Source organism: Ovis aries, chromosome 1, assembly GCF_016772045.2.
Source record: "Ovis aries strain OAR_USU_Benz2616 breed Rambouillet chromosome 1, ARS-UI_Ramb_v3.0, whole genome shotgun sequence".
Lineage (NCBI taxonomy): Eukaryota > Metazoa > Chordata > Mammalia > Artiodactyla > Bovidae > Ovis > Ovis aries.
Genome location: NC_056054.1, coordinates 117,822,072 through 117,845,131, shown reverse-complemented (window position 1 = coordinate 117,845,131; position 23,060 = coordinate 117,822,072). Strand labels below are relative to the sequence as shown.

Sequence of the window (23,060 nt, the reverse complement as noted above, 5' to 3'; positions counted from 1 at the left end):
CGATCTCCCAGAGCTTGCTTAAACTCATGTCCATTGAGTTGGTGATACCATCCAACCATCTCGTCCTCTGTCGTCCCCTTCTCCTACTGCCTTCAATCTTTCCCAGCATCAGGGTCTTTTCCAAAGATTTGGCTCTTCACATCAGGTTAACGGAGTATTGACTCTGAGTCTTACTCCTAGGTTTTACTGAATCAGAAATTTTAATCCAGTGTCTAAGACTGTATTATCCAATTCTGCACCCTCTAGCTACCTTTGACTGTTAAATTAATTGAAATTAAATGAAGTTGAAATTTTAGGACCTCAATCACACTGGTCATATTTTACTGCTCAGTAGCTATACGTAGCTATATTGATAGCACAGATATAAGATATTTTTATAATTGTAGAAAGTTCTTTTAGAATAGTATTGCTAAAGAAATCAAGATTTTCCAAAGGAGGTGACATAAGAGCTGAGGCTTAAAAGTTGAGTTATAGGCTAGCCAGGAAAGGATTTGATAGGATAGGATGAAATAGTCTAGGTAGAAGGGTAGCCAGTCATTCCAATTTGTTTCGCCCAAGGAGTTTCTTGGGATGTGAGATTTTCAGAGCTAAAACTGGAACAGTCTAGGAAAGCTGGGACACTTGGTCACCCAAGGTAAAAGAAACTTTATGCACAAAGATGCTGAATCAAGAGAAAATCATCATATATAAAGGAACTTTGGTGAGGTGAGAACGTAAAAATTTATGGGAGTGGTCAGAAATGTGGCTTCAGAAGGAAACAGGAGCCAGATACAGGACTTGCAAGTGATATTGAAACATCATCTTGGGACTTCTCTGGTGGTCCAGTTCCACTGGAGTCTGCACTTCCACTGCAGGGGATAAGGGTTTGATCCCTGGTCAGGGATCTAAGATCCCACATGCTGCATGACACACCCAAGAAAAAGAGAGAGAAAGAAATAAACATGATCTTATAGGGATAAAAAGCCATGGAAGGACACTCTTGGTGAGTATCATGATCTTGTTCAGTTTGCCTTTTGGTAGATCTGATATGCATTTATGTGGAACGTGAATTAGAGGAGAGAAGTTTGGAGACAGGTCTGTTAGGAGGTTTGAAAGCAATATAGGTAAGAGATGTTGGAAGTGATAGTAAGGAGGAGGGGAGGTGGTAGATTTCATAAGTATTTATGAGGTGTAATGAATAGAACTGGGTGTTTGATTGAAGATAGAGTAGGAAGTCAAGGATGTGCAGGTTTCTAGCACAGATGCTTTTCTATACCTTTCTTTTCATGTCTCAGTGGCAGTCCTTTTCCATTTCTACTTGTTCTTTGCCTGTTTAACTTCTAGTTATCTCTTACCCCAGTCCTCAAACCCCCAGTTTTAAAATGTCTTATTATATTGTAAGAGAGCTGTTCAATAGAAAAGGAGGTCTAGCCCTTGAGATACACCTTAGCTCCATCCCATTTTGTTCATTTTCTTCCATATATCTTCACCTTCAGCTCTTTCCTGCCTGTATCCTTTCCTCCATGGAGAACAAACTGGGTAGGAACTGTTTAAGACAAAGAGTCATACATTCATCTCACCCATGCGTTGTTTGAAAACTGCAGTCCAGTCTGCAGTTCCTGTAGGCCTGTTTTTCTTCCTTCCATTCTTTTACCTGCCTGAACTTGCCAGCGCTCATACCACTTTAATATATTCCAATTGTATGTTTTTTTTTTATTTTAGAGGGTTTTTTATATTTTTATTTCATAATATTCTTGTGAGGGTATGAATTGGTGTGTGTTTTGATCATTCATTTATCCGTAGTACCCAGAAAAGTGCTTGGCATGTAGTAGGTAGTCAATAAGTATTTGTTGAGTGAATTAATCTTGGTGATAAAAATACATGATCAAAGAAAGCAGTAGCATGGTATATATAGAGATCATTGGATTGGAGGTTGGGAAACTTGGATTATAGCCCTGGCTTTGCCATAAAATACCTGTGTGGGCTCTGAGAAGTCACTTCTCCTTTGCTGGACCTCAGTTTCTTCATAGGCACAGCAATAAAGTCCAATATGTTGATGGGAAACTCAGCAGTGGCCACAGGACTAGAAAAAGTCAGTTTTCATTCCAATCCCAAAGAAGGGCAGTACTAAAGAATGTTCAAGCTACCGTGCAGTTGCTCTCATTTCACATGCTAGCCAGATAATGCTCAAAATCCTTCAAGCTAGGCTTTAGCAGTACATGAACCAAGAACTTCTAGATGTACATGCTGGATTTAGAAAAGGGAGAAGAACCAGCGATCATATTGCCAACATCCATCGGACCATAGAAAAAGCAAGAGAATTCCAGAAAAACATCTACTTCTGCTTCATTGACTACATTAAAGACTTTTTCTGTGTGGATCACAACAAACTGGAAAATTCTTCAAGAGACAGGAATACCAGACCACCATACCTGTCTCTTGAGAAACCTATATTTAGGACATGAAGCAATAGTTAGAACTGGACATAGAACAACAGACTGGTTCAAAATTGGGAAAGGAGCACCTCAAGACCGTATATTGTCACCCTGCTTATTTAACTTACATGCAGAGTACATCATGTGAAATGCTGGGCTAGATGACCCACAAGCTGGAATCAAAGATTGCTGGGAGAGATATCAATGACTTCAGATATGCAGATGATACTACCCAAATGGCAGGAAACAAAGAGGAACTAAAGAACCGCTTGAGGAAGGTAAAAGAGGGGAGTGAAAAAGCAGGATTAAAACTCAACATTTAGAAAACTAATATCATGGCATCCGGTTCCATCACTTTATGACAAATTGATGGGTAAACAATGGAAACAGTGACAGATATTCTTTTCTTGGGCTCCAAAATCACTGCAGATGGTGAGTGCAGCCATGAAATTTAAAAAACACTTGCTTCTTGGAAGAAAAGCTATGAAAAACCTAGACAGTATATTGAAAAGCAGAGACATCACTTTGTGGACAGAGGTCCATATAGTCAAAGCTATGGTTTTTCCAGTGGTCATGCTTGGATATGAGAGTTGGACCATAAACAAGGCCAAGAGCCGGAGCTTCGATGCTTTCAGATTCTGGTGGTTCTCAAGAGAAGACTCTTGAGAATCCCTTGGACAGCAAGGAGATCAAACCAGTCAATCCTAAGGGATATCAGCCCCTAACATTCATTAGAAAGACTGATGCTCAAGCTGAAGCTCCAGTAGTTTGGCCACCTGATGCGAAGAACTGACTCATTGGACAAGACCCTGATGTTAGGAAAGCTTGAGAGCAAGAGGAGGAGGGGACGACAGAAAGATGAGATGGTTGAATGACATCACTAACTCCACATGAATTTAAGCAAACTCCAGAAGACAGTAGAGAACAGGGAAACCTGGTGTGCTGCAGTTCATGGGGTTGCAAAAAATGGTACACAACTTAGCAACTGAACAACAGTGTTCATGGGATACAGTAGATAAGAGCATTAATATGTAGCTGAAACTTCTTTAGCAGTTTAGATTTGGTGTATATAACAATTTTTTTGAAATATATGTCAAATTTCCTAGCTTTCCAAGTGACTTAAATATGAAAGTATGCTTATTTTTAGCTTCATTTGACTGTAAGATGAAACAAGCTGAACCTAACTTTATCTTAATTGGCTTTTAATTTTTAGATGCTATGCTTTCTTAAACTGAAAAAGGGGGAAAGAAACTTGAGATGGGTAATTAATATTTGAAATCTAAGTGTAGTCATTATGATTATACCTCCCACTGATATAATAATGACTATATCTTAATGTACAGAGCTGAAACACTTAATACCAGAGGTAATTTTTAAAATTAAAATTTAAAGATTTTTATTTATTTAAATTGAACTATTTTAGTGCTCTCCTGCATTTGAATTTTCTGTTAGTACAAAGTATATGGTATTCCGGAGTATTCAGCTTATCTTATTAAGTGATAACTGAGACAGAAACATTGTAGTCACCAGTCAGTGACAGTTTAACATCTGCTTCTTGCTCAGTGCTGTGTATATTAACTAGTTCATTAATTCCTTGCAGAGCGGCAAGAAGAGAAACTGAAGAATAACAACAGAGATCTGTCAATGGTAAGAGTCCTAAATATAACTTCATGATAAACCACATGTTTTTCAGCAAAAGACCATGATTTGCATCAAGTACATTGCACTTTACCTCTTCAGAAATTTATAGTTACGCATGCTATAAATAATGTAATGGGTGTTCTTAGACCAAATAGAAGTGAAAATGTGCTTACAGGGCTGAAGCTTCATGTTGGTAATATGAATAGCTTCTTTTTTTAAGAGTGTCTTGAGGTCATAATTTTGTCATTTACACACAGTTTTTTTTTGTTTTTTTGTTTTGTTTTGTTTTTTTAGCTTCTCCCTTATGTTTTCAAATGAAGTCACTTATTTTCTTTTCTTCCTTACATTATTACTGAATCTTTGGCTTTTGGTGACCTGGTAATCCCATCATAAGCTTTGGAACATCATAGATGGCCTTTATTCTTTAAGAGGCCTTTTGCTCTGAAGGTCAGGCATATCATAAAGTGTAAGGAAAAGTGTTTTTATTAGCCATTTACTCATTATTTATAAAGAGTAGAGTGTTTTCAAGCATGTCTTTCTGAGGCATAGGTAGGCGAATTATATGGCTTGACTAATTTTTCTGCCTAATTTCTGTATATTCAAACAAGACACTTAAATTGTGCAACAGTTATCATTTGCTTACTGAGAGACCTTTGCTATATATATTATTTTATCTTCTGTTTCTTAAAACTCTGTTTTTAAAAAATGTATTTATTTGTTCATTTATTTGGCTGTCAGGTTGCATCACATGGGATCTTTCATTGCAGTTCACAGACTCTCTAGTTGTCGCGTGCAGGCTTCGTTGCTCCCTGGCATGCGGTATCTTAATTCTCCACCCAGGGATTGAACCTGCATCCCCTGCATTGCAAGGTGGATTCTTAACTACTGGACCACCAGAGAAGTGCCTTGAAATTCTTTTTAAGAAAGATTATAATTTAGAAGTATAGTTTTTTGAAAATAGCTTTTCTGTTGTCATAGTTACTCCACGTTCAAGAGACCAAATTTGAAAACTGCAGAAAGAAGAGATAAAATTTTCTGATAAACTGTTAGTCATGCCTTTATGATCTTTTGTTTATTTATACTTTTATGGCACATGTAATTAAGAAAGTAGCTAGCCTCAAGAAACAAAATACCTTATATACTTGAACATGTAACTTTTTTTCGCTTGATCAAGAGGTAGAGGTTGGTAGTCCCGGGCTGGTGTGGCAGCACAGTAGTGTCACTAAAGACTCCAGTTAGCCTTCCTTAGCTTATGGTCATTTGGTTGTTTGATGTTGCTTTACTGTCAGGAATTACGTTCTTCATTCCAGACAGGAAGTATGGTCAGAAGGCCTAAAGGGATGCTAGCCAAGTTTGCCCCTTTTAAAAGTTTTGGTTAGTACTTGTACTCATCACTCGTTGGCCGGAATTAGGTCATGTGGGCACTCCAGTACGGTTCATCAGAAGGTGACAAGGAGAAGAGGCCTTGGAGGTGGAGGATGGGTTAGACAACAGACAATTTTTTGCCAAGGAGCATCTTTTAAAAATTATATGATATCAAAATTTGGGGGCATATGCTTTAGTAGTGGTTTTCCTTTAGTGTGAAGTGACAATTTGTTGATCTTACAGGTTCGAATGAAATCCATGTTTGCAATTGGCTTTTGTTTTACTGCCTTAATGGGAATGTTTAATTCCATGTAAGTATCCTTTTATATGGCTTTATCTAACTTGCTCTGTGTGGACAATTAACTTTTTTGTAATATTTTGATATTTCATATTTACAGAAAAGTTATAAGACTATATATCCATTAACCAGATTCACAATTGTTAACGTTTTTCCTCATTTGCTTTCTTTTTTTCTGTTTCTCTATATCATAAATATTTGTGCTCATTCATATATTATTTTTATAAATTTTTCTGAATCTTTCAGAAGTTTGATGTGGATTTCATGCCCCTTTACTCATAACTACTAAAACTATGTGTTACCTAAGAACATGGACATTCTCTCATCCTCAATCCAGTTGTCAAAATTCAGGGAAATTTAATTTTGTTAGAATACAGTTACATGGTAACTTTTTCACCCTCTTAATTTTGAGGTTATCTTATTTATAAAGTGAAGACTAAGCTATTATGAGGACTCTAAAAAGAGTTTAGTATGTCCCTTGGGTTTTTAAGTTCCTTTTTAGCAAACTGCTTCCCAATGAAGGTAGTCAGTCATTCAGAGATATTTTGATTCTTAAAATAATCTTTACAACTGTAATCTTGTTTAACGATAAGGTAAGCTACTGTTTTCTAAACTAATGCGTAGCAGGCCTGAATGATTATGGGACTGATTTTGACAGAAGCTGGGAAAATAGCCAAAGATGACAAGCAATCATTTATTACCTTTCAAAGCTCACCTGAGCTATCCCATACATATTAGGATTGTCCTCTTACTCTTCTCTTTCCCCGCTCCCTGCTTCATTTCTGTCTCTCCCTTCCCTTGTACTCATCCCCTCAACACTAGTCTGTTTTCTTCACACCTGTTAAGTACCTACTTTGTGCCAGGAATTGTGCTAGGTATCAGAATATAACAAATAAGATGTGTTCCTTGCCCTTAATAGTGTCAAAATTTTATGGAAAGAAAAGACCAATAAATCAATACATTAATGGATGTTACCAGACATAAGTGCGTGTGAAGTATATAGTACGGGGGTGGAAAGGGACTGGTTAGGTGAGAGACCAAAGGGAATGTCCAAAATTATTTCAATACAAAATTTCCACTTAACTAGTGATTTTGAAAAGGACCTTTGGAAGATTAAATAACTTGCCCAGGTTATATAGAAGTCTCATAAGTTCTAATTTATAACTCTTATCTCAGTATTCTTTTTTCACTGCTATGCTTTCTCTTATTTCTTGGATATATTTTACCATGAATTACCAGTCAAATCAAACACTGAAAGATTTTATAGTTAACTAGCAAGCTTAAGGTTATGACCAACCTAGACAGCATATTAAAAAGCAGAGACATTACTTTATCAACAAAGGTCCATCTAGTCAAGGCTGTAGTTTTTCCAGTGGTCGTGTGTGGACGTGAGAGTTGGACTATAAAGAAAGCTGAGCACAGAAGAATTGATGCTTTTGAACTGTGGTGTTGGAGAAGACTCTTGAGAGTCCCTTGGACTGCAAGGAGATCCAACCAGTCCATCCTAAAGGAGATCAGTCCTGGGTGTTCATTGGAAGGACTGATGTTGAAGCTGAAACTCCAATACTTTGGCCACCTGATGCAAAGAGCTGACTCATTGGAAAAGACCCTGATGCTGGGAAAGATTGAAGGCAGGAGGAGAAAGGGATGACAGGATGAGATGGTTGGATGGCATCACCAACTCAGTGAACATGGGTTTGGGTCGACTCCGGGAGTTGGTGATGGACAGGGAGGCCTGGCATGCTGTGGTTCATGGGGTCGTAAAGAGTCGGACACAACTGAGCGACTGAACTGAACTGAACTAAGCAAGCTTAACTAGTAAGTTAACTGGTAAGCTGTGTGGATCACAACAAACTGGAAAATTCCTGAAGAGGTGGGAATATCAGACCGTCTTACCTGACTCCTGAGAAACCTGTATGCAGGTCAAGAAGCAACAGTTAGAACCAGACATGGAACAATGGACTGGTTCAAAATTGGGAAAGGAGTATATCAAGGCTGTATATTGTCACCCTGTTTGTTTAACTTATATGCAGAGTACATTATGCAAAATGCTGGATGGTTCACAAGCTAGAATCAAGATTGCTGGGAGAAATATCAATAACTTCAGATATACAGATGATGAAAGTAGAAGAGGAGAGTGAAAAAGCTGGCTTAGAAGTCAACATTCAGAAAGCTAATATCATGGCATCTGGTCTCATCACTTCATGGCAAATAGATGGGGAAACAATGGAAACAGTGACAGGTTTTATTTTCTTGGGCTCCAGAATTACTTCAGATAGTGAATACAGGCATGAAATTAAAAGATGCTTCCTCTTTGGAAGAAAAGATATGACAAACCTAGACAGTGTATTAAAAAGCAGAAATGTTACGTTGCCGATAAAGGTCTATGTAGTCAAAGCTATGGTTTTTCCAGTGGTCATGTGTGGATATGGGAGTTGAACTATAAAGGTGGCTGAGTGCAAGAAGAATTGATACTTTTGAAATGTGGTGTTGGAGAAGGCTCATGAGAGTGAGTCCCTTGCAGTCAAGCCTGAGAGAAGTCAGTCCTGAATATTCTTTGGAATCACATGAATATAATGCTATATAATATAATATAGCATTATGATAGTGCTGTATTAGCATCATAGTGCTGTTATAGTGCTACAATCATAGTGCTACTGTAGTGCCATCATAGTGCTGTTATAGCTTCATATAGTGCTGTAACATAGCATTATAGCACTACTATATAATATAATATAGCATTATATTCATGTGATTTCCTTTCTTAATGTTATTTGTGAACATTGTGGTGTGAAAGCCTGCTCTATGGAAGGGACATCTGCTTCAAATATATATATATATATATATATAATATTTATTTATTTGGCTGTGTTGGGTCTTAGTTGCAGCATATGGGATCTTCACTAAGTCATGTGGGATGTTCTGTTACAACACTTGGACTCTCTAGTTGTGGCACACATGGGCTCAGCAGTTGGGATGCACAGACTTAGTTGCCCTTTAGCATATAGGATCTTAGTTCTCCCCACCAGGGATTGAACCCATGTGCCCTGCATTTCACAGGGGATTCTTTTTTTGTTTGTTTGTTTGTTTCTTTGTTTTGAAATTTTTACAATATTGTATTGGTTTCTAACATACAACAATGAGAATCAGCCATAATTACACGTATATCACCTTCCTCTTAAGCCTCCCTCCCCTCCCCCAGTCCCAGCCCTCTAAGTCATCATCTGGGCTTCCTGTGTTGTATAGCAGCTTCTTACCAGCTATCCACTTTACACATGATAGTGTATATATGTCGATGTTACTTATCTCCATTCGTCTCACTCTCTCCCTCCCACACTGTGTCCACAAGTCCATTGTTTACATCTCTGTCTCCGTTCCATTCCGGCAAATAAGTTAATCAGTACTATGTTCTGGATTCCATGTATATCTGTTAATGTGAGATATTAGTTTTTCTCTTTCTGACTTCCGTCACTCTGTGTAACAGACTCTTAGGTTCATCCACCTTACTAGAACTGACTCAAGTTTGTTCTTTTTTATGGCTGAATAATATTCCATTGTATATATGTACCGAATCTTCTTTATACATTCATATATCAGTAGACATCTAGGTTGTTTCTATGTCCTGGCAATAATATTGTAAATAGTGCTGCAGTAAACATTAGGGTACATGTGTCTTTTAGAATTGTGGTTTTCTCAGGGTATATGCCCAGGAGTGGGATTGCAGGGTTTTTTAAGGAACCTTATACTGTTCTCCATAATGACTATATCAGTTTACAGTCCCACCAACAGTGCAGGAGGGTTCCCTTTTTTCCATGTCTTCTTCAACATGTATTGTTTGTAGATTTTTTGATGGTGGCCATTCTGACTGGTGTGAGGTGATACCACATTGTAGTTTTGGTTTGTATTTCTCAAATAGTTACTGATATCGAGCATCCTTTCATGTATTTATTGCCATGTGTATGTCTTTTTTTGAGAAGTATCTGTTTAGGTCTTCTGCCTACTTTTTGATTGAGCTGTTTGTTTTCTTGAAATTGAGCTGTATGAGCTGCTTATATATTCTGGAGATTAATCTTTGTCAGTTGTTTCATTTGCAGTTATTTTTGAGGGTTGTCTTTCAATCTTGTTTATTGTTTAGTGTTCAGAAGCTTTTAAGTTTCATTAGGTCCCACCTGTTTATTTTTGTTTTTATTTCCATTATGCTAGGAAATGAGTCAGAGGGGATATTCCTGTGATTTATGTCAAAGAGTGTACTGCCTACATTTTCCTCTAAGAGTTTTATAGTTTCTGGACTTACATTTAAGTTTTTAATCCATTTTGACTTTATTTATGTGTATGGTGTTAGGAAGTGTTCTAGTTTCATTCTTTTAGTTGTAGCTGTCCATTTTTCCCTTATTGAAGAGGCTGTCTTTTATCGATTATATTTTCTTGCCTGTTTTGTCAAAGATAAGGTGCCCAGAGGTGCGTGGGTTTATCTCTGGGCTTTCTGTCTTGTTCCATTGGTCTGTATATCCATTTTTGTGCCAGTACCATACTGTCTAGATGACTGTAGCTTTGTAGTAAAGTCTCAAGTTAGGAAAGTTGATTCCTCGAGCTCCATTTTTCATTCTCAAGATTTCCTTGACTAGTCAGGATCTTTTGTGTTTCTGTACATCAGCAGTGGAAACTGGAAAAGATCAGTTTTCATTCCAATCCCAAAGAAGAGCAGTGGCCAAGAATGTTCCAACTTCTGCACATTTGTGCTCACTTCACCTGCTAGCAAGGTAATGCTCAGAATGCTTGAAGGATTTTGAAGGCTTCAACAGTACATAAACTGAGAACTTCCACATGTACAAGCTGAATTTAGAAAAGCCAGAGGAACCGGAGATCAAATTGCCAACATCCATTGGATCATAGAAAAAGCAAGAGAATTCCAGAAAAACATCTACTTCTGCTTCATTGACTATGTTAAAGACTTACTTCGTGGATCATGACAAACTGTGGAAAATTCTTAAAAGATAGGAATACCAGACCACCTTACCTGCTTCCTGAGAAACCTACATGCAGGACAAGAAGCAACAATTAGAACTGAACGTGGAGCAACGGACTGGTTCCAAATTGGGAAAGGAGTATGTCAAGGCTGTATATTGTCACCCTATTTATTTAACTTATATGCACAGTACATCATGTGAAATGCCAGCGGGATAACTCACAAGCTGGAATCAAGATTGCTGGGAGAAATAGCAACAACCTGAGATATGCAGATGATACTACCCAAATGGCAAAAAGCAAAGAGTAACCAAAGAGCCCCATGATGAAGGTGAAAGAAGAAAGTGAAAAAGCAGGGTTAAAACTCAGCATTCATAAAACTAAGATCACAGCATCCGGTCCTATCACTTCATGGCAAATAGATGGGGGAAAGTGGAAACAGTGAGAGACTTTATTTTCTTGGGCTCCAAAATCACTGTGGCTGGTGACTACAGCCATGAAATTAAAAAATGTTTTCTCCTTGGAAGTAAAGCTATGGTAAACCTAGACAGTGTGTTATAAGGCAGAGACATCACTTTGCCAACAAAGGTCCATAGAGTCAAAGCTATGGCTTTTCCAGTAGTCACATACGGATGTGAGAGTTGGACTGTATAGAAGGCTGAATGTGGAAGAATTTATGTTTTCGAACTGTTGTGCTGAAGAAGACTGTTGAGACTCGCTTAGACATCAAGGAGATCAAACCACTCAATCCTAAAGTAAATCAAGCCTGAACATTCGTTAGAAAGACGAAGCTGAAGCTGAAGCTCCAATAGTTTGGCCACCTGATGGGAAGAGCTGACTCATTGGAAAAGACCCTGATGCTGGGGAAGATTGAAGGCAGGAGGAGAAGGGGACGACAGAGGATGAGATGGTTGGATGGCATCACCGACTCCATGGACATGGGTTTGGGTGGACTCCAGGAGTTGGTGATGGACAGGGAGGCCTGGCGTGCTGCGGTTCATGGGGTTGCAAAGAGTTGGACACGACTGAGTGACTGAACTGAACTGAACTGATGCTCCAAACAATGAGAGTTTTACTTCTTTTCTTATCTATATTCCTTTTATTTATTTTTCTTCTCTGATTGCCATGGTTAGGATTTCCAAAACTATGTTGACAAACAGTGATGAGAGAGGGCACCCTTGTCTTTTTCCTGATCTTAGAAGAAATGCTTTCAGATTTTCACCATTGGGAATAATGTTTGCTGTGTGGTTGTCATATATGGCCTTTATTTTGAGATAGAGTTCTTCTAGGCCTAATCTAAAGAGATTTGTTTTTTTTTTTTAATCATAAATGGGTGTTGAATTTTGTTGAAAGCTTTCTCTGCATCTGTTGAGATGATCATATGGTTTTTATCTTTCAGTTTGTTAATATGGTATATCAAATTGATTGATTTGCATATATTGGGATAAACCTTGCATACCTGGGGTAAACCCCACTTGATCCTGGTGTATGATTTAATCTGTTGTTGGATTCTGTTTGCTAGAATTTTGTTGAAGATTTTTGCATCTATGTTCATATTGGCCTGCTGTTTTCTCTTTTGGTGGTATCTTTGTCTTGTTTTAGTATCAAGGTGATGGTGACCTCATAGAGTGAATTTGGGAGTTTTCCTTCCTCTGCAGTTTTCTGGAAGAGTTTGAGCAAGAGAGATGTTAGCTCTTCTCTAAATATTTGGTAGAATTCACCTGTGAAGCCATCTGGCTCTGGGCTTTTGTTTGTTGGAAGATTTTTTTTTATCACAGTTTCAATTTCAGTGCTTGTCATTGGTCTATTTATGATTTCTGTTTCTTCTGAGTTCAGTTTTGGAAGGTTGTACTTTTCTAAGAACTTGTCCATTTCTTCCAGGTTGTCCGTTTTACTGGCATGTAGTTGCTCTTAGTAGCCTCTTCTGATCCTTTGTATTTTTGCATTGTCTATTGTAACATCTTCTTTTTCATTTCTAATTTTATTGGCTTAAGTCTTCTCCCTTTTCTTCTTGATGAATCTGGCTAGTGGCTTGTCCATTTTGTTTATTTTCTCAAAGTTTTTTTAGTTTTATTATCTTTGCTATTGTTTTCTTCATTTTTTCCCATTAATTTCTGCTCTGATATTTATGATTTCTTTCCTTCTACTGTCTTTGGGGTTTTTTGTCCTTCTTCCTCTAGTTACTTTGGGGTTTTTTGTCCTTCTTCCTCTAGTTACTTTAGGTGTAACATCAGGTTGTTGATTTGATGTTTTTCTCATCTCTTGAGGTAGGTTTGTATTACTATAAACTTCCCTCTTAGAACTGCTTTTGCTGCACCCTCTAGGTTGGTAAAGAATCCGCCTGTAATGCAGGAGACCCTGGTTTGATTCCTGGGTCGGGAAGATCCACTGGAGAAGGGGTAGGCCACCCACTCCAGTATTGTTGGGCTTCCCTTGTGGCTCAACTGGTAAAAAATCTGCCTGCAATGTGGGAGATCTGGGTTCGACCCCTGGTTCGTGGAAGTATCCAGGAGAAGAGAAAGGCCACCGACTCCAGTATTCTAGCCTGGATGATTCCGTGGACTGTATTGTCCATGGGATCACAAAGAGTCAGACACAACTGAGCAACTTTCACTAGGTTTTGGATTGTCATATTTTCATTGTCATTTGTTTCTAGGTATTTTATAAATTATCTTTTAGTGTCTTCAGTGACCTCTTGGTTATTGAGAAGAGTGTTGTTTAGCCTCCTTGTGTTTGTGGGTTTTTTTACAGGTTTTTCCCCTGTAATTGATACTTAGTCTCATAGCCTTGTGGTCAGAAAAGATGCTTGATAGGATTTCAGTTTTCTTAAATTTACCAAGGTTTGATTTGTGACCCAAGCTGTGATCTGTCCTGGAGAATATTCTTTGTTCAGTTGAGAAAAAAGTGGATTCTGCTGTTTGGGGGATGAAATGTCCTAAAGATACCAATTAGGGCCGTCTGGTATAATGTGTGCTTTAAGGCTTGTGTTATTAATTTTCTGTGTAGATGATCTGTCCTTTGGTGTAAGTGGGATGTTAAAATCCCCAACTATTATTGTTTTACTCTCAGTTTCCCCTTTTATGGTTGTTAGCATTTGCTTTTTGTATTGAGGTGCTCCTATATTATATGCATAAATATTTATAATTGTTATCTTCTTGGATTGATCCCTGCAAGGTGGATTCTTAACCATTGGACCATCAGGGAAGTCCCTCCAATGTATTTTTTTCCCAGTGTCATATTTTTCCTCTAAAGTGGAATCTCTCAGTGCATTTTTTCTCTAATTATTGAATAGATTCGTACTGGAAAAATTCCAATAGTATATAATTGTATAAAATATAAAGTAAAAATCACTCTGCCTTCCTGAAATGTCCTTTCAAGGCTTGTACTTTTTCTATATATGTACAAACATTTAGATATTTATATGTTTTAATTTTTATAACCCAAAATGGCTGTTTTGTAGTCTGCTGTAGTTACCTGTGGTAATTTTTAATTTTTATTTATTTTTAAAAATGTTTATTTGTTCTATTTGGCCATGTCAGGTGTCAGTTGTGGTACACTGGATCCTCACTGCGTCATGCGGACTCTCTCACTGTGGTGCACAGACTCTCTAGTTGTAGTGTGCAGGCTCCAGAGCACCTGGGCTCAGTAGTTGTGGGGCGTGGGCTTAGTTGCTCTGTAGCTCTCAACCAAATATCTGAACACTCATCCCCTGCCTTGCAATGCAGATTCTTAACCACTAGACCACCAGGGAAGTCCCCTATGGTAATCTTTAAAATACAGTACATGTGAACTTTGCATAATCATTTTTATCGTCTGTAAGTATTCCATTTATACCTTACGTATATAATCTTCTGTAAATCTTCACACAGAATTTTCATAGGTAGTATATACACCAGTATACGTATACTTATTTTTTCCCCGTGTATATCCTACAAGTATTGCTTGGGTAAAGTTTTGATAGAAATTGTTCTCTACAATGTTGCTTTTTGTTTGGCTGTGCTTTGTGGTGTTAGGGAATCTCAGTTCCCCAACCAGAAATTGAACGTGGACCCATGGCAGTGAAAGCATAGAGCCCTGACCACTGGACCACCAGGAAATTACCCTAGGAAAGTTTTTATTAATTTATGTTTTTAGGTTACTGTCCTCAGGGCTTGTGAATAGTTCTTTCTGTATATATTTGTCATCACTAGAAATTATGTATGTGTTTAATATTTGTAAATCTAATAGTTGAAAAAAATATATTTTTTTAATTTGCAATTTCTGGTGATGTTTAGCATCTTTTCATTTACTTATTATGCTTTTACTATTTCTAAATTTCTAGTTCATGTTCTTCCCCTTATTTTCTTTTTATGAGAATTCTTTACATATTAAACTCTCCTTTTGGAGATACATGGGCAATATTAATTTTTATGTTACTTCTCTGTTGTATAAATAGTAGCCTTCTTATACCCGATTATATAGTTTTTTTTAATATATAAATTTTGTTTCATCTGTAATTTATTTTGAGGTTTAGTTTCCAACTTTACCAAGCTCTTAGCTGTTGTCAATACTAAGTAGGGAGTAAATAATATATTTTCCCTGATGATTAGAAATGACTAGTTTATGATATATCACATAGCTTCTGAAGCTTATGCAGTAGATCTTAACCAGGAATGTACATCAGAACCAAAGAATTTTGATTCCAAAGTTCTAAAACAAGAATTTTCTTACACTAGTGAGACACAAATACTTCTAAAAAATTCACACAGTATAGAATAATGTAGAATGACAAGTGAAAGTGAACCCAGATGAGTTGAAGACTTTCCACCCAAAAACTTTCACACAGCTTCATTGATAAGTGTCATAACTTGGAAACAATCAGTTGATAAATGGATAAACTGTGGGAATATCCATACAGTAGAATATTATTCATTGCTAAAAAGAAATAGGCTATTGGCCATGTGAGGACATGAAGGAACCTTAAATGCATACTATTAAGTGAAAGAAATCAATCTGAAAAGGCTACATACTATATGAAAGACAAAACTATGGAGATACTATTACAAAGATCAGTGGTTGCCAGGAATCAGCTATGAGGGAGGGAATAAGCAGAGCACAGAAAATTTTTTTTTTAGTGTAAAACTATTCTGTGTGATACTTAATGGTGATACATTTTGCTGTACATTTATTAAAACCCAAGAATGGTTCTTGCCTGGTCATTCAGTGACTAAGACTCCACGCTGCCAGTGCAGCAGGCCTGGTTCAGTCGCTGGTCAGGGAACTAGATCCTGCATGCCGCCGCTAAAGATTCTGCGTGCCACAGTGAAGACCCAGAACAGCCAAATAAGTAAATAAGTACTAAAAAAAAAAAGAAACAAGAGTGAACCCTAAAGTAAACTATGAAGTTTGGGTAATAATGAAGTACCATTGTAACTTATCAGTTGGCAGTTATGAATAATCCTTCCAGAAACATCTGTGTGTAGGTTTGTGTGTGTATGTGTAAACATATTTTCTGCTCCTTTGGATAGATTACAAAGAGCATGATTACTGGACTGTATTCATGTTTTTTCTTCTTCCTGATATTTGTGTCCTGTACATAAAAAAAAATATATATATATATTTCTCATGTCTAGGATTGTGAGCGCCTAGAAGTTAAAGGCTGTAACTATTTTTATAAGCCCTCATGTGAAATTAAAAGTCGAATGCATATTTTGGGACTGCCCCAGTATAAGACTGTTTTTCAGTGCAGGGAATGTGAGTTTGACCCTGGTTGAGAAACTAAGAGCCCACATGCCTTGCAGCCAAAAAAAACTGAAACATAAACAATATTGTAACAAATCCAGTAAAAACTTTAAAAATGGTCCACATCAAAAGAAGTCTTAAAGGTCTAGTACATATTTTGATTGTACTGAACAATCACTGTTCTTTAGCATAATTTCTCTTAGTTTCACCTTGATCATCTGTTTATTGTAGAATGTAATACATTATCTGTAATACCCATTTTCATCTTAAAATGTGTTGATAAGAAAAAGCCTCAGCTTAGACTATATAGGAAGGACTTGAGCTCCTAGATTGCCAGAGAAGCAACAGGAGGCACTATATTTAATTATTATCAATTATTTATTTCTGTTTAATTTCTCTTCTGGATTATTTCCATACAGTTGAAACATTATAATCTTAGAAGTGATCTTTAAAGTCGTTTGACACATTACTTCTGTGTCAGTACAGAAATCCCTCCAATAATACCTCTAGAAGATAATTTTCCATCCTCTTTTCAATTATTTTCAATAGTGAGGAGCTTGCTGGTTTCTGACATAATATAGTTTATCAGTAATATGTAGGGTTTGAAAATGGTTCTTTTTATTGGGCCAAAATAAACCTTGTTCTGTTCATAAGTAGTGGTCCTTCCCTTTGGAATTGCAGAGAGTAAGTACACTTGGAGAGATAATCAACCTTTTATAAGCCATTCCTGTAGCAAGCTTCCAATCTCCTGAAAAACTTAATGTGAAGGGTATTTTTTTTAATTCATTTTTGTGGCTGGTCTAAAGTCTCATACTGAAATTTCAGGTTCACGTAAATGAATAATTTACTTCTAGAACATAAAAGATTTTCTCTTCTTTCTTTAAAATTTTTTTTTACTTTTATTTATTTATTTGGCTGTGCCACTCAGCATGTGGGATCTTAGTTCCCCAGCCAGGAACCCATGCCCCCTGCAGTGGAAGTGTGGAATCCTAACCACTGGACTGCCAGGGAAGTCCCTTCTCTCTTTTTTAAAAGCCTTTTTCCAGCTTTATTGAGATATATAGTTGACATATAATATAGAATACTATGTACATTTAAGATGTATAGAGTGATAGTTTGGTACATATATTGGTGCATGTATTGCGAAACGAGTACCACAGTAAGGTTAGTTAACAAATCCTTCACATAAATATCAGTTTGTTGTTGTGGTGGTAAGACTAATTAAGATTTACTGTCTTAGCAAATTTCAAGTATGTAATACAGTAGTATTAAATATAATTACTATTCTGTACATTAGATACCCAATCTTAAAACTGGAAGTTTGTACCCTTTGACCAACATCTCCCTGTTTCTCTCACGTCCTATCCTCTGGCAACCACCAATCTAGTTCTCTAAGAGTCAAGCTTATTTTAGATTCCACATGTAAGTGATGCCATACAGTATTTGTCTTTCTCTGTCAGACTTGCACACAGTATATATATACATGTATAGATGTGTGTGTGTATATATATATTCACATTTCCTTTATCTATTCGTCTGTTGGTGGCACTTAGGTGGTTTCCATACCTTGGTTATTGTGAACACTACTGCAGTGACATGGGACTACAGATCTCTTTGAGACAGTAGTTTATTTTCAATTTCTTTGGCTAAATAGCTAGAAATGGGATTTCTGAATCATATGGTAGTTCTGTTTTTAATTTTTTGAGGAACATTCATGTTGTTTTCATAGTGGCTGTACCAATTTATATTCGCACAAATAGTGCCCAGCATTTGTTATCTCTTGTCCTTTTGGTAATAGTCATTCTAACAAGTGAGAGATGAAATCACATGGCTTTAATTTGCATTTCCCTGATGGTTAGTAGTATTGACCATCTTTTCATGTACTTCTTATCCATTTGTATGTCTTTTTCAGAAAAATGCCTGAATCCATTTTAATTGGATTATTTGGAAGAGTTTTGCTATTGTACAGATCCTTCTATATTTTGGATATTAACTTTTTAACAGATACATGGTTTACAAATATTTTCTCTTATTCCATAGTTTGCATTTTCATTTTGTTGTTTCATTTGCTGAGCAGAAGCTTTTTTGTTTGATGCGGTCACATTTGTGCTTTTGGTCTCATACCCAAAAATCTTTGCCAAGAGCTGTGTCAAGGAGCTTTTTCCTAATGTTTCCTTCTAGAAGTTTCATGGTTTCAGATCTCATGTTTAAATTCTTAATCCATTTTGAGTTAATTTTTGTGGGTGGTTTTTGATAGGGGTCTGGTGTCATTCTCTTATGTGTGAATATCTAGTTTACCCAGCATCATCTACTGAAGAGACTATTCTTCTCCCCTTGAGAATTCTTTGCTCCCTTGTCAAATACTAGTTGACAGGGTTTATTTCTGAGCTCTTCATTCTGTTCCATTGGGCCACATGTCTGCCTTTATGCCAGTGTGGTATTTGTTTGATGACTGCACATTTGAAATCGGAAAGTTTGATGCCTCCAGCTTTCTCAAGCCTGTTCAAGATCTTTTTTGTGATTCCATATGGGTTTTAGTATTAATTTTTCTATTTTTGTAAAAAGTAGAATTTTGATAAGAGATTATATTGGATCTAGGGATGACTTTGGATAGTATGGACATGTTTTTTCTTTTTAATATTTATTTATTTATTTATTCTGCTGGTTGGATCTTTGTTGAAGTACTCAGGCTAAGTAGTTGTAGCACACGGGCTTAGTTCCCCTGTAACACGTGGGCTCTTAGTTCCCCAACCAGGGGTCAAACCCACAGCCCTCTCATTGCAAGGCACAGTCTTAACCACTGGACTACCAAGGAAGTCCCAGTATGGACATTTTAACAATATTAATTCTCCCAATCTATGAACGTGGATATCTTTCCATATATTTGTGTCATCTTCAGTTTATCAATGTCTTACAGTTTTTAGCGTAAATATCTTTCACTTCCTTGATTAACTTTGATTAAATAAGTTACTTACATTAATGATGCTGTTGTAATGGGATTTTTTTTTTTTTAATGTAATGGGATTTTGTGTGCGTGTATCTGTGTAGGGCTTCCCTGATAGCTCAGTTGGTAAAGAAGCCACCTACAATGCAGGAGACCCCAGTTTGATTCTTGGATCAGGAAGATCCCCTGTAGAAGGGATAGGCTACCCACTCCAGTATCCTTGGGCTTCCCTTGTGACTCAGCTGGTAAAGAATCCACCTGCGATGCGGAAGACCTGGGTTTGATTCCTGGGTTGGGAAGATCCCTTGGAGAAGGGAATGGCTACGCACTCCAGTATTCTGGCGTGGAGAATTCCATGGTCTGTATAATCCATGGGGTCGCAAAGAGTTGGACACAACTGAGCAACTTTCACTTCACATAGACGTACAACTGATTTTTGTAGGTTGATTTCTGTCTTGAAATTTTACTGAATTCATTTATTAGTTGTAAAAAGTTTATGTTTTGGTTACAATTTCAAATTAAAAATAACAAGAAATAAAATGACTATAGAAGGTGAATTTGGGGGTGCATATGTTAGCAATAAGAAGGATAAACATTTTTGTCTATATTTATTTCAACCCTGCTTCTCACAGTTAACTCTATAGAAAAATAGTAGAGTGTCATATGTAGAACCAGCATACTGTAAACAGCATATATATTGCAACAACTATATATCATACTTCTTATGAGTAAATGGGAATATCTCCTCCTGGAAAAGTTATTTCTTTTATTTTGCTTTTATGAGGTTAGTAGACAAGAATGATTACTTCTTATGGATGTTTCAGTTTTTTTTGTCATATCCAAGTAACAGAACTTCAGGATTGAGCCCTTTCCCTGTGTAAATATATACTAGGAAGATAGTTCAAAGTAGTAACTGGATAATCATATGTATTTATAGAATATGTCTATTTCATTCTGGTATATTTTCTGTGGAGTTCAACTATGTAAGAAGCTCAAAATATTTATATTTTATAATATTTATATATTTATAAATATATATATTTATAAAGCTCATATCCCTGGCACCTCAAAACTCGCAAGTTTATATGGATGGATATTTAGGAACTTTTTTTCTCCAAAGGAAAAGGTAGTAATGCTACCTCTCTTTTCCGTCTCCCTCTATGGAAACATTCTAAATACCAAGCGTTTTTTTTTTTAAGGGAATGTTCTTGGACTTCCCTGGTGGTACGGTGTATAAGAACCTGCCTGCCAGTGCAGATACCAAGCATTTTTTTTTAAAGGGAATGTTCTTGGACTTCCCTGCTGGTACGGTGTATAAGAACCTGCCTGTCAGTGCAGGGGACACAGGTTGCATCCCTGGTCTGGGAAGATTCCACATACCACAGAGCAGCTAAACCCATGTACCACAGCTACTGAACCTGCATTCTAGAGCCCATGCTTCACAACTGCTGAGCCCGGTGCTGCAGCTACTGAAGTCTGCATCTAGCTCTGTGCTCCGCAGCAAGGGCAGTCACCGCAATGGGAAGCCCATGTGTCACAACAGAGACTAGCCTCTGCTCACCACAGCTGGAGAAAGTTCACATGCAGCAATGAAGACCTAGCACAACCAAAGAGGAATAAAATAAATACATAGTTTTTAAAAGCAAATGTTCTGGACATTTTAACTAGAAGTAAGGACTTTATTTGGATAATTTAACTGATGCAGTCATATACTTTTCTAATATTGTGAAGTATCACTATCCTTAATCACATTAATTTTATAATTCTCTTTGTCTTATTATACAACTTATTGAAAAGAATAAAAGAAGCTCATATCCCCAGCACCTCAAAATAAACACTGATATATACTTCTTCTAGCTTTTTTATAAGCTTTTCCTCTTTTCAAAATATTTTTCTTTTCTGTTTTAGAAAAAATAAAAAGAATTAATTTCAAATATTAGAAGTATGTTAAAAGTTATCTCAGAATATTATATATACTATTTTTCATTCACCACTGTGTATATTCCATGAATTTCATGTTTAAGGTGTATACTGGGAATCTTTGACTCTTGGAAAAGAGGATTCTTAAAATCTTATTGATGTCGTGGTTAGAACAGTCCTTCTCAAAAGTATGGTTTGGGGAGTGCTGGCAGTCTCAAACTTTTAGGTCCTTGAGGTAAAAATTATTGTAATAATTCTAAGATTTTTTTTTCTTGCCTTCTTCACTTTCATTCTCTCATGAATGTATGGTGGAATTTTCCAAAGGCTTCATAGGGTGTGTAATATTGTAACAGCCCAAGTAATGAAGCAGCTGTGAGATTGAGGGAGAGGAAGGAAGAAGCCTTTCTTCTCAGTGAATTCTTCTTTTGTATGGAAAATAATGTTATTTTTCATAAACATACTTGTGTTAACATATACTAAGTATTGCTGTTTTTTAAATGATTTGACAAATATTTTAAAATTTCTCAGTTTTTAATTTATTAAATAGTAATATTGATAATAGATGAAACCTCTAAATAAAACCTTTTTAGAGTCCTCAATACTTTCTCAGCATGTTAAATATCCTGATATTGAAAAAACTAAGAATCTATAGTTTAGAAAAAGATTAATGGGAAAAAAAATCTCCTTATATCCTTATACTACAAATATATTTTTAGAATATCACCATTTCTTGGTGTTTTAGAGATCAAGAGACTTAAAGTTCTGTTTCTGTCCCAGATTCTCTCCGGAACTAAGTTTGTCAGCCTTCTGAAAATAACAGTTCTGTGCTCTTTCCTGTTTAGATTTGATGGCAGAGTGGTGGCAAAGCTCCCTTTCACCCCCCTGTCCTATATCCAAGGACTGTCTCACCGAAATCTGCTTGGGGATGACACCACAGACTGTTCCTTCATCTTCCTATATATTCTCTGTACCATGTCAATTCGACAGGTGAGTGCCCACATCATCTATTTCATATGTACCTCCTTTCTTGCTCTCACGCCCTAAATTAATGTCTATTTGTGTAATACTGGAAGTGTCCACCTATTGCTACTGAGATCTTTCAGTTGCTTGTTTCAGAATTCCAGAGTATCCTCTGAAACTCTTTTAAATGTATATAGTTTAGATTACTGATCCTTAGGGATGGAGAGTGGTCATCAAGTCACACGTGGTTTTCACCTCATTTTGAAGAGCGCTCTCAAGTTTCTTCTTTATTGCAGCTATCTAAAGGTCGAAAAGAAAAGAGTGGATTTTCCATTCCCGCTATCATTGCTTCTTTATTATTCACCAGTGCCTTTTGGCACTGCTGCTGCTGCTAAGTCGCTTCAGTCGTGTCTGACTCTGTGCGACCATAGACGGCCGCCCACCGGCTCCCCTGTCCCTGGGATTCTCCAGGCAAGAACACTGGAGTGGGTTGCCATTTCCTTCTCCAATGCATGAAAGTGAAAAGTGAAAGTGAAGTCGCTCAGTCATGTCCGACCCTCAGCAACCCCATGGACTGCAGCCTTCCGGGCTCCTCCATCCATGGGATTTTCCAGGCAAGAGTACTGGAGTGGGGTGCCACTGCCTTCTCCATTTGGCACTACAGGAACACAAGTAAACGTAATAATTTGATGACTTTAAGTTAGTCACAGTTGAGGTAAAGTCTGAATTGTAGAGTTTACATTCAGGCAACATGATGATCAGATATTCATAGTGAAAAATAGTGAGAACGAAGTCAGATAGGATTGTGAGAGCCTGGAAGAGAGACTTAGCG

The 23,060-nt window shown here is 37.0% G+C and overlaps 1 protein-coding gene across 1 annotated transcript in view; it reads left to right on the top strand.

The window, feature by feature from the left end:
• TMCO1 (transmembrane and coiled-coil domains 1) overlaps nt 1-23,060 on the top strand; it is a 65,062-nt gene that overhangs the window by 17,309 nt on the left and 24,693 nt on the right. Inside the window, exons 4-6 of the mRNA XM_004002723.6 lie at nt 4,015-4,061; nt 5,664-5,731; nt 22,111-22,255. Of these exons, the coding sequence (XP_004002772.1) occupies nt 4,015-4,061; nt 5,664-5,731; nt 22,111-22,255 (260 nt within the window). The remainder of the gene's footprint in view (nt 1-4,014; nt 4,062-5,663; nt 5,732-22,110; nt 22,256-23,060) is intronic.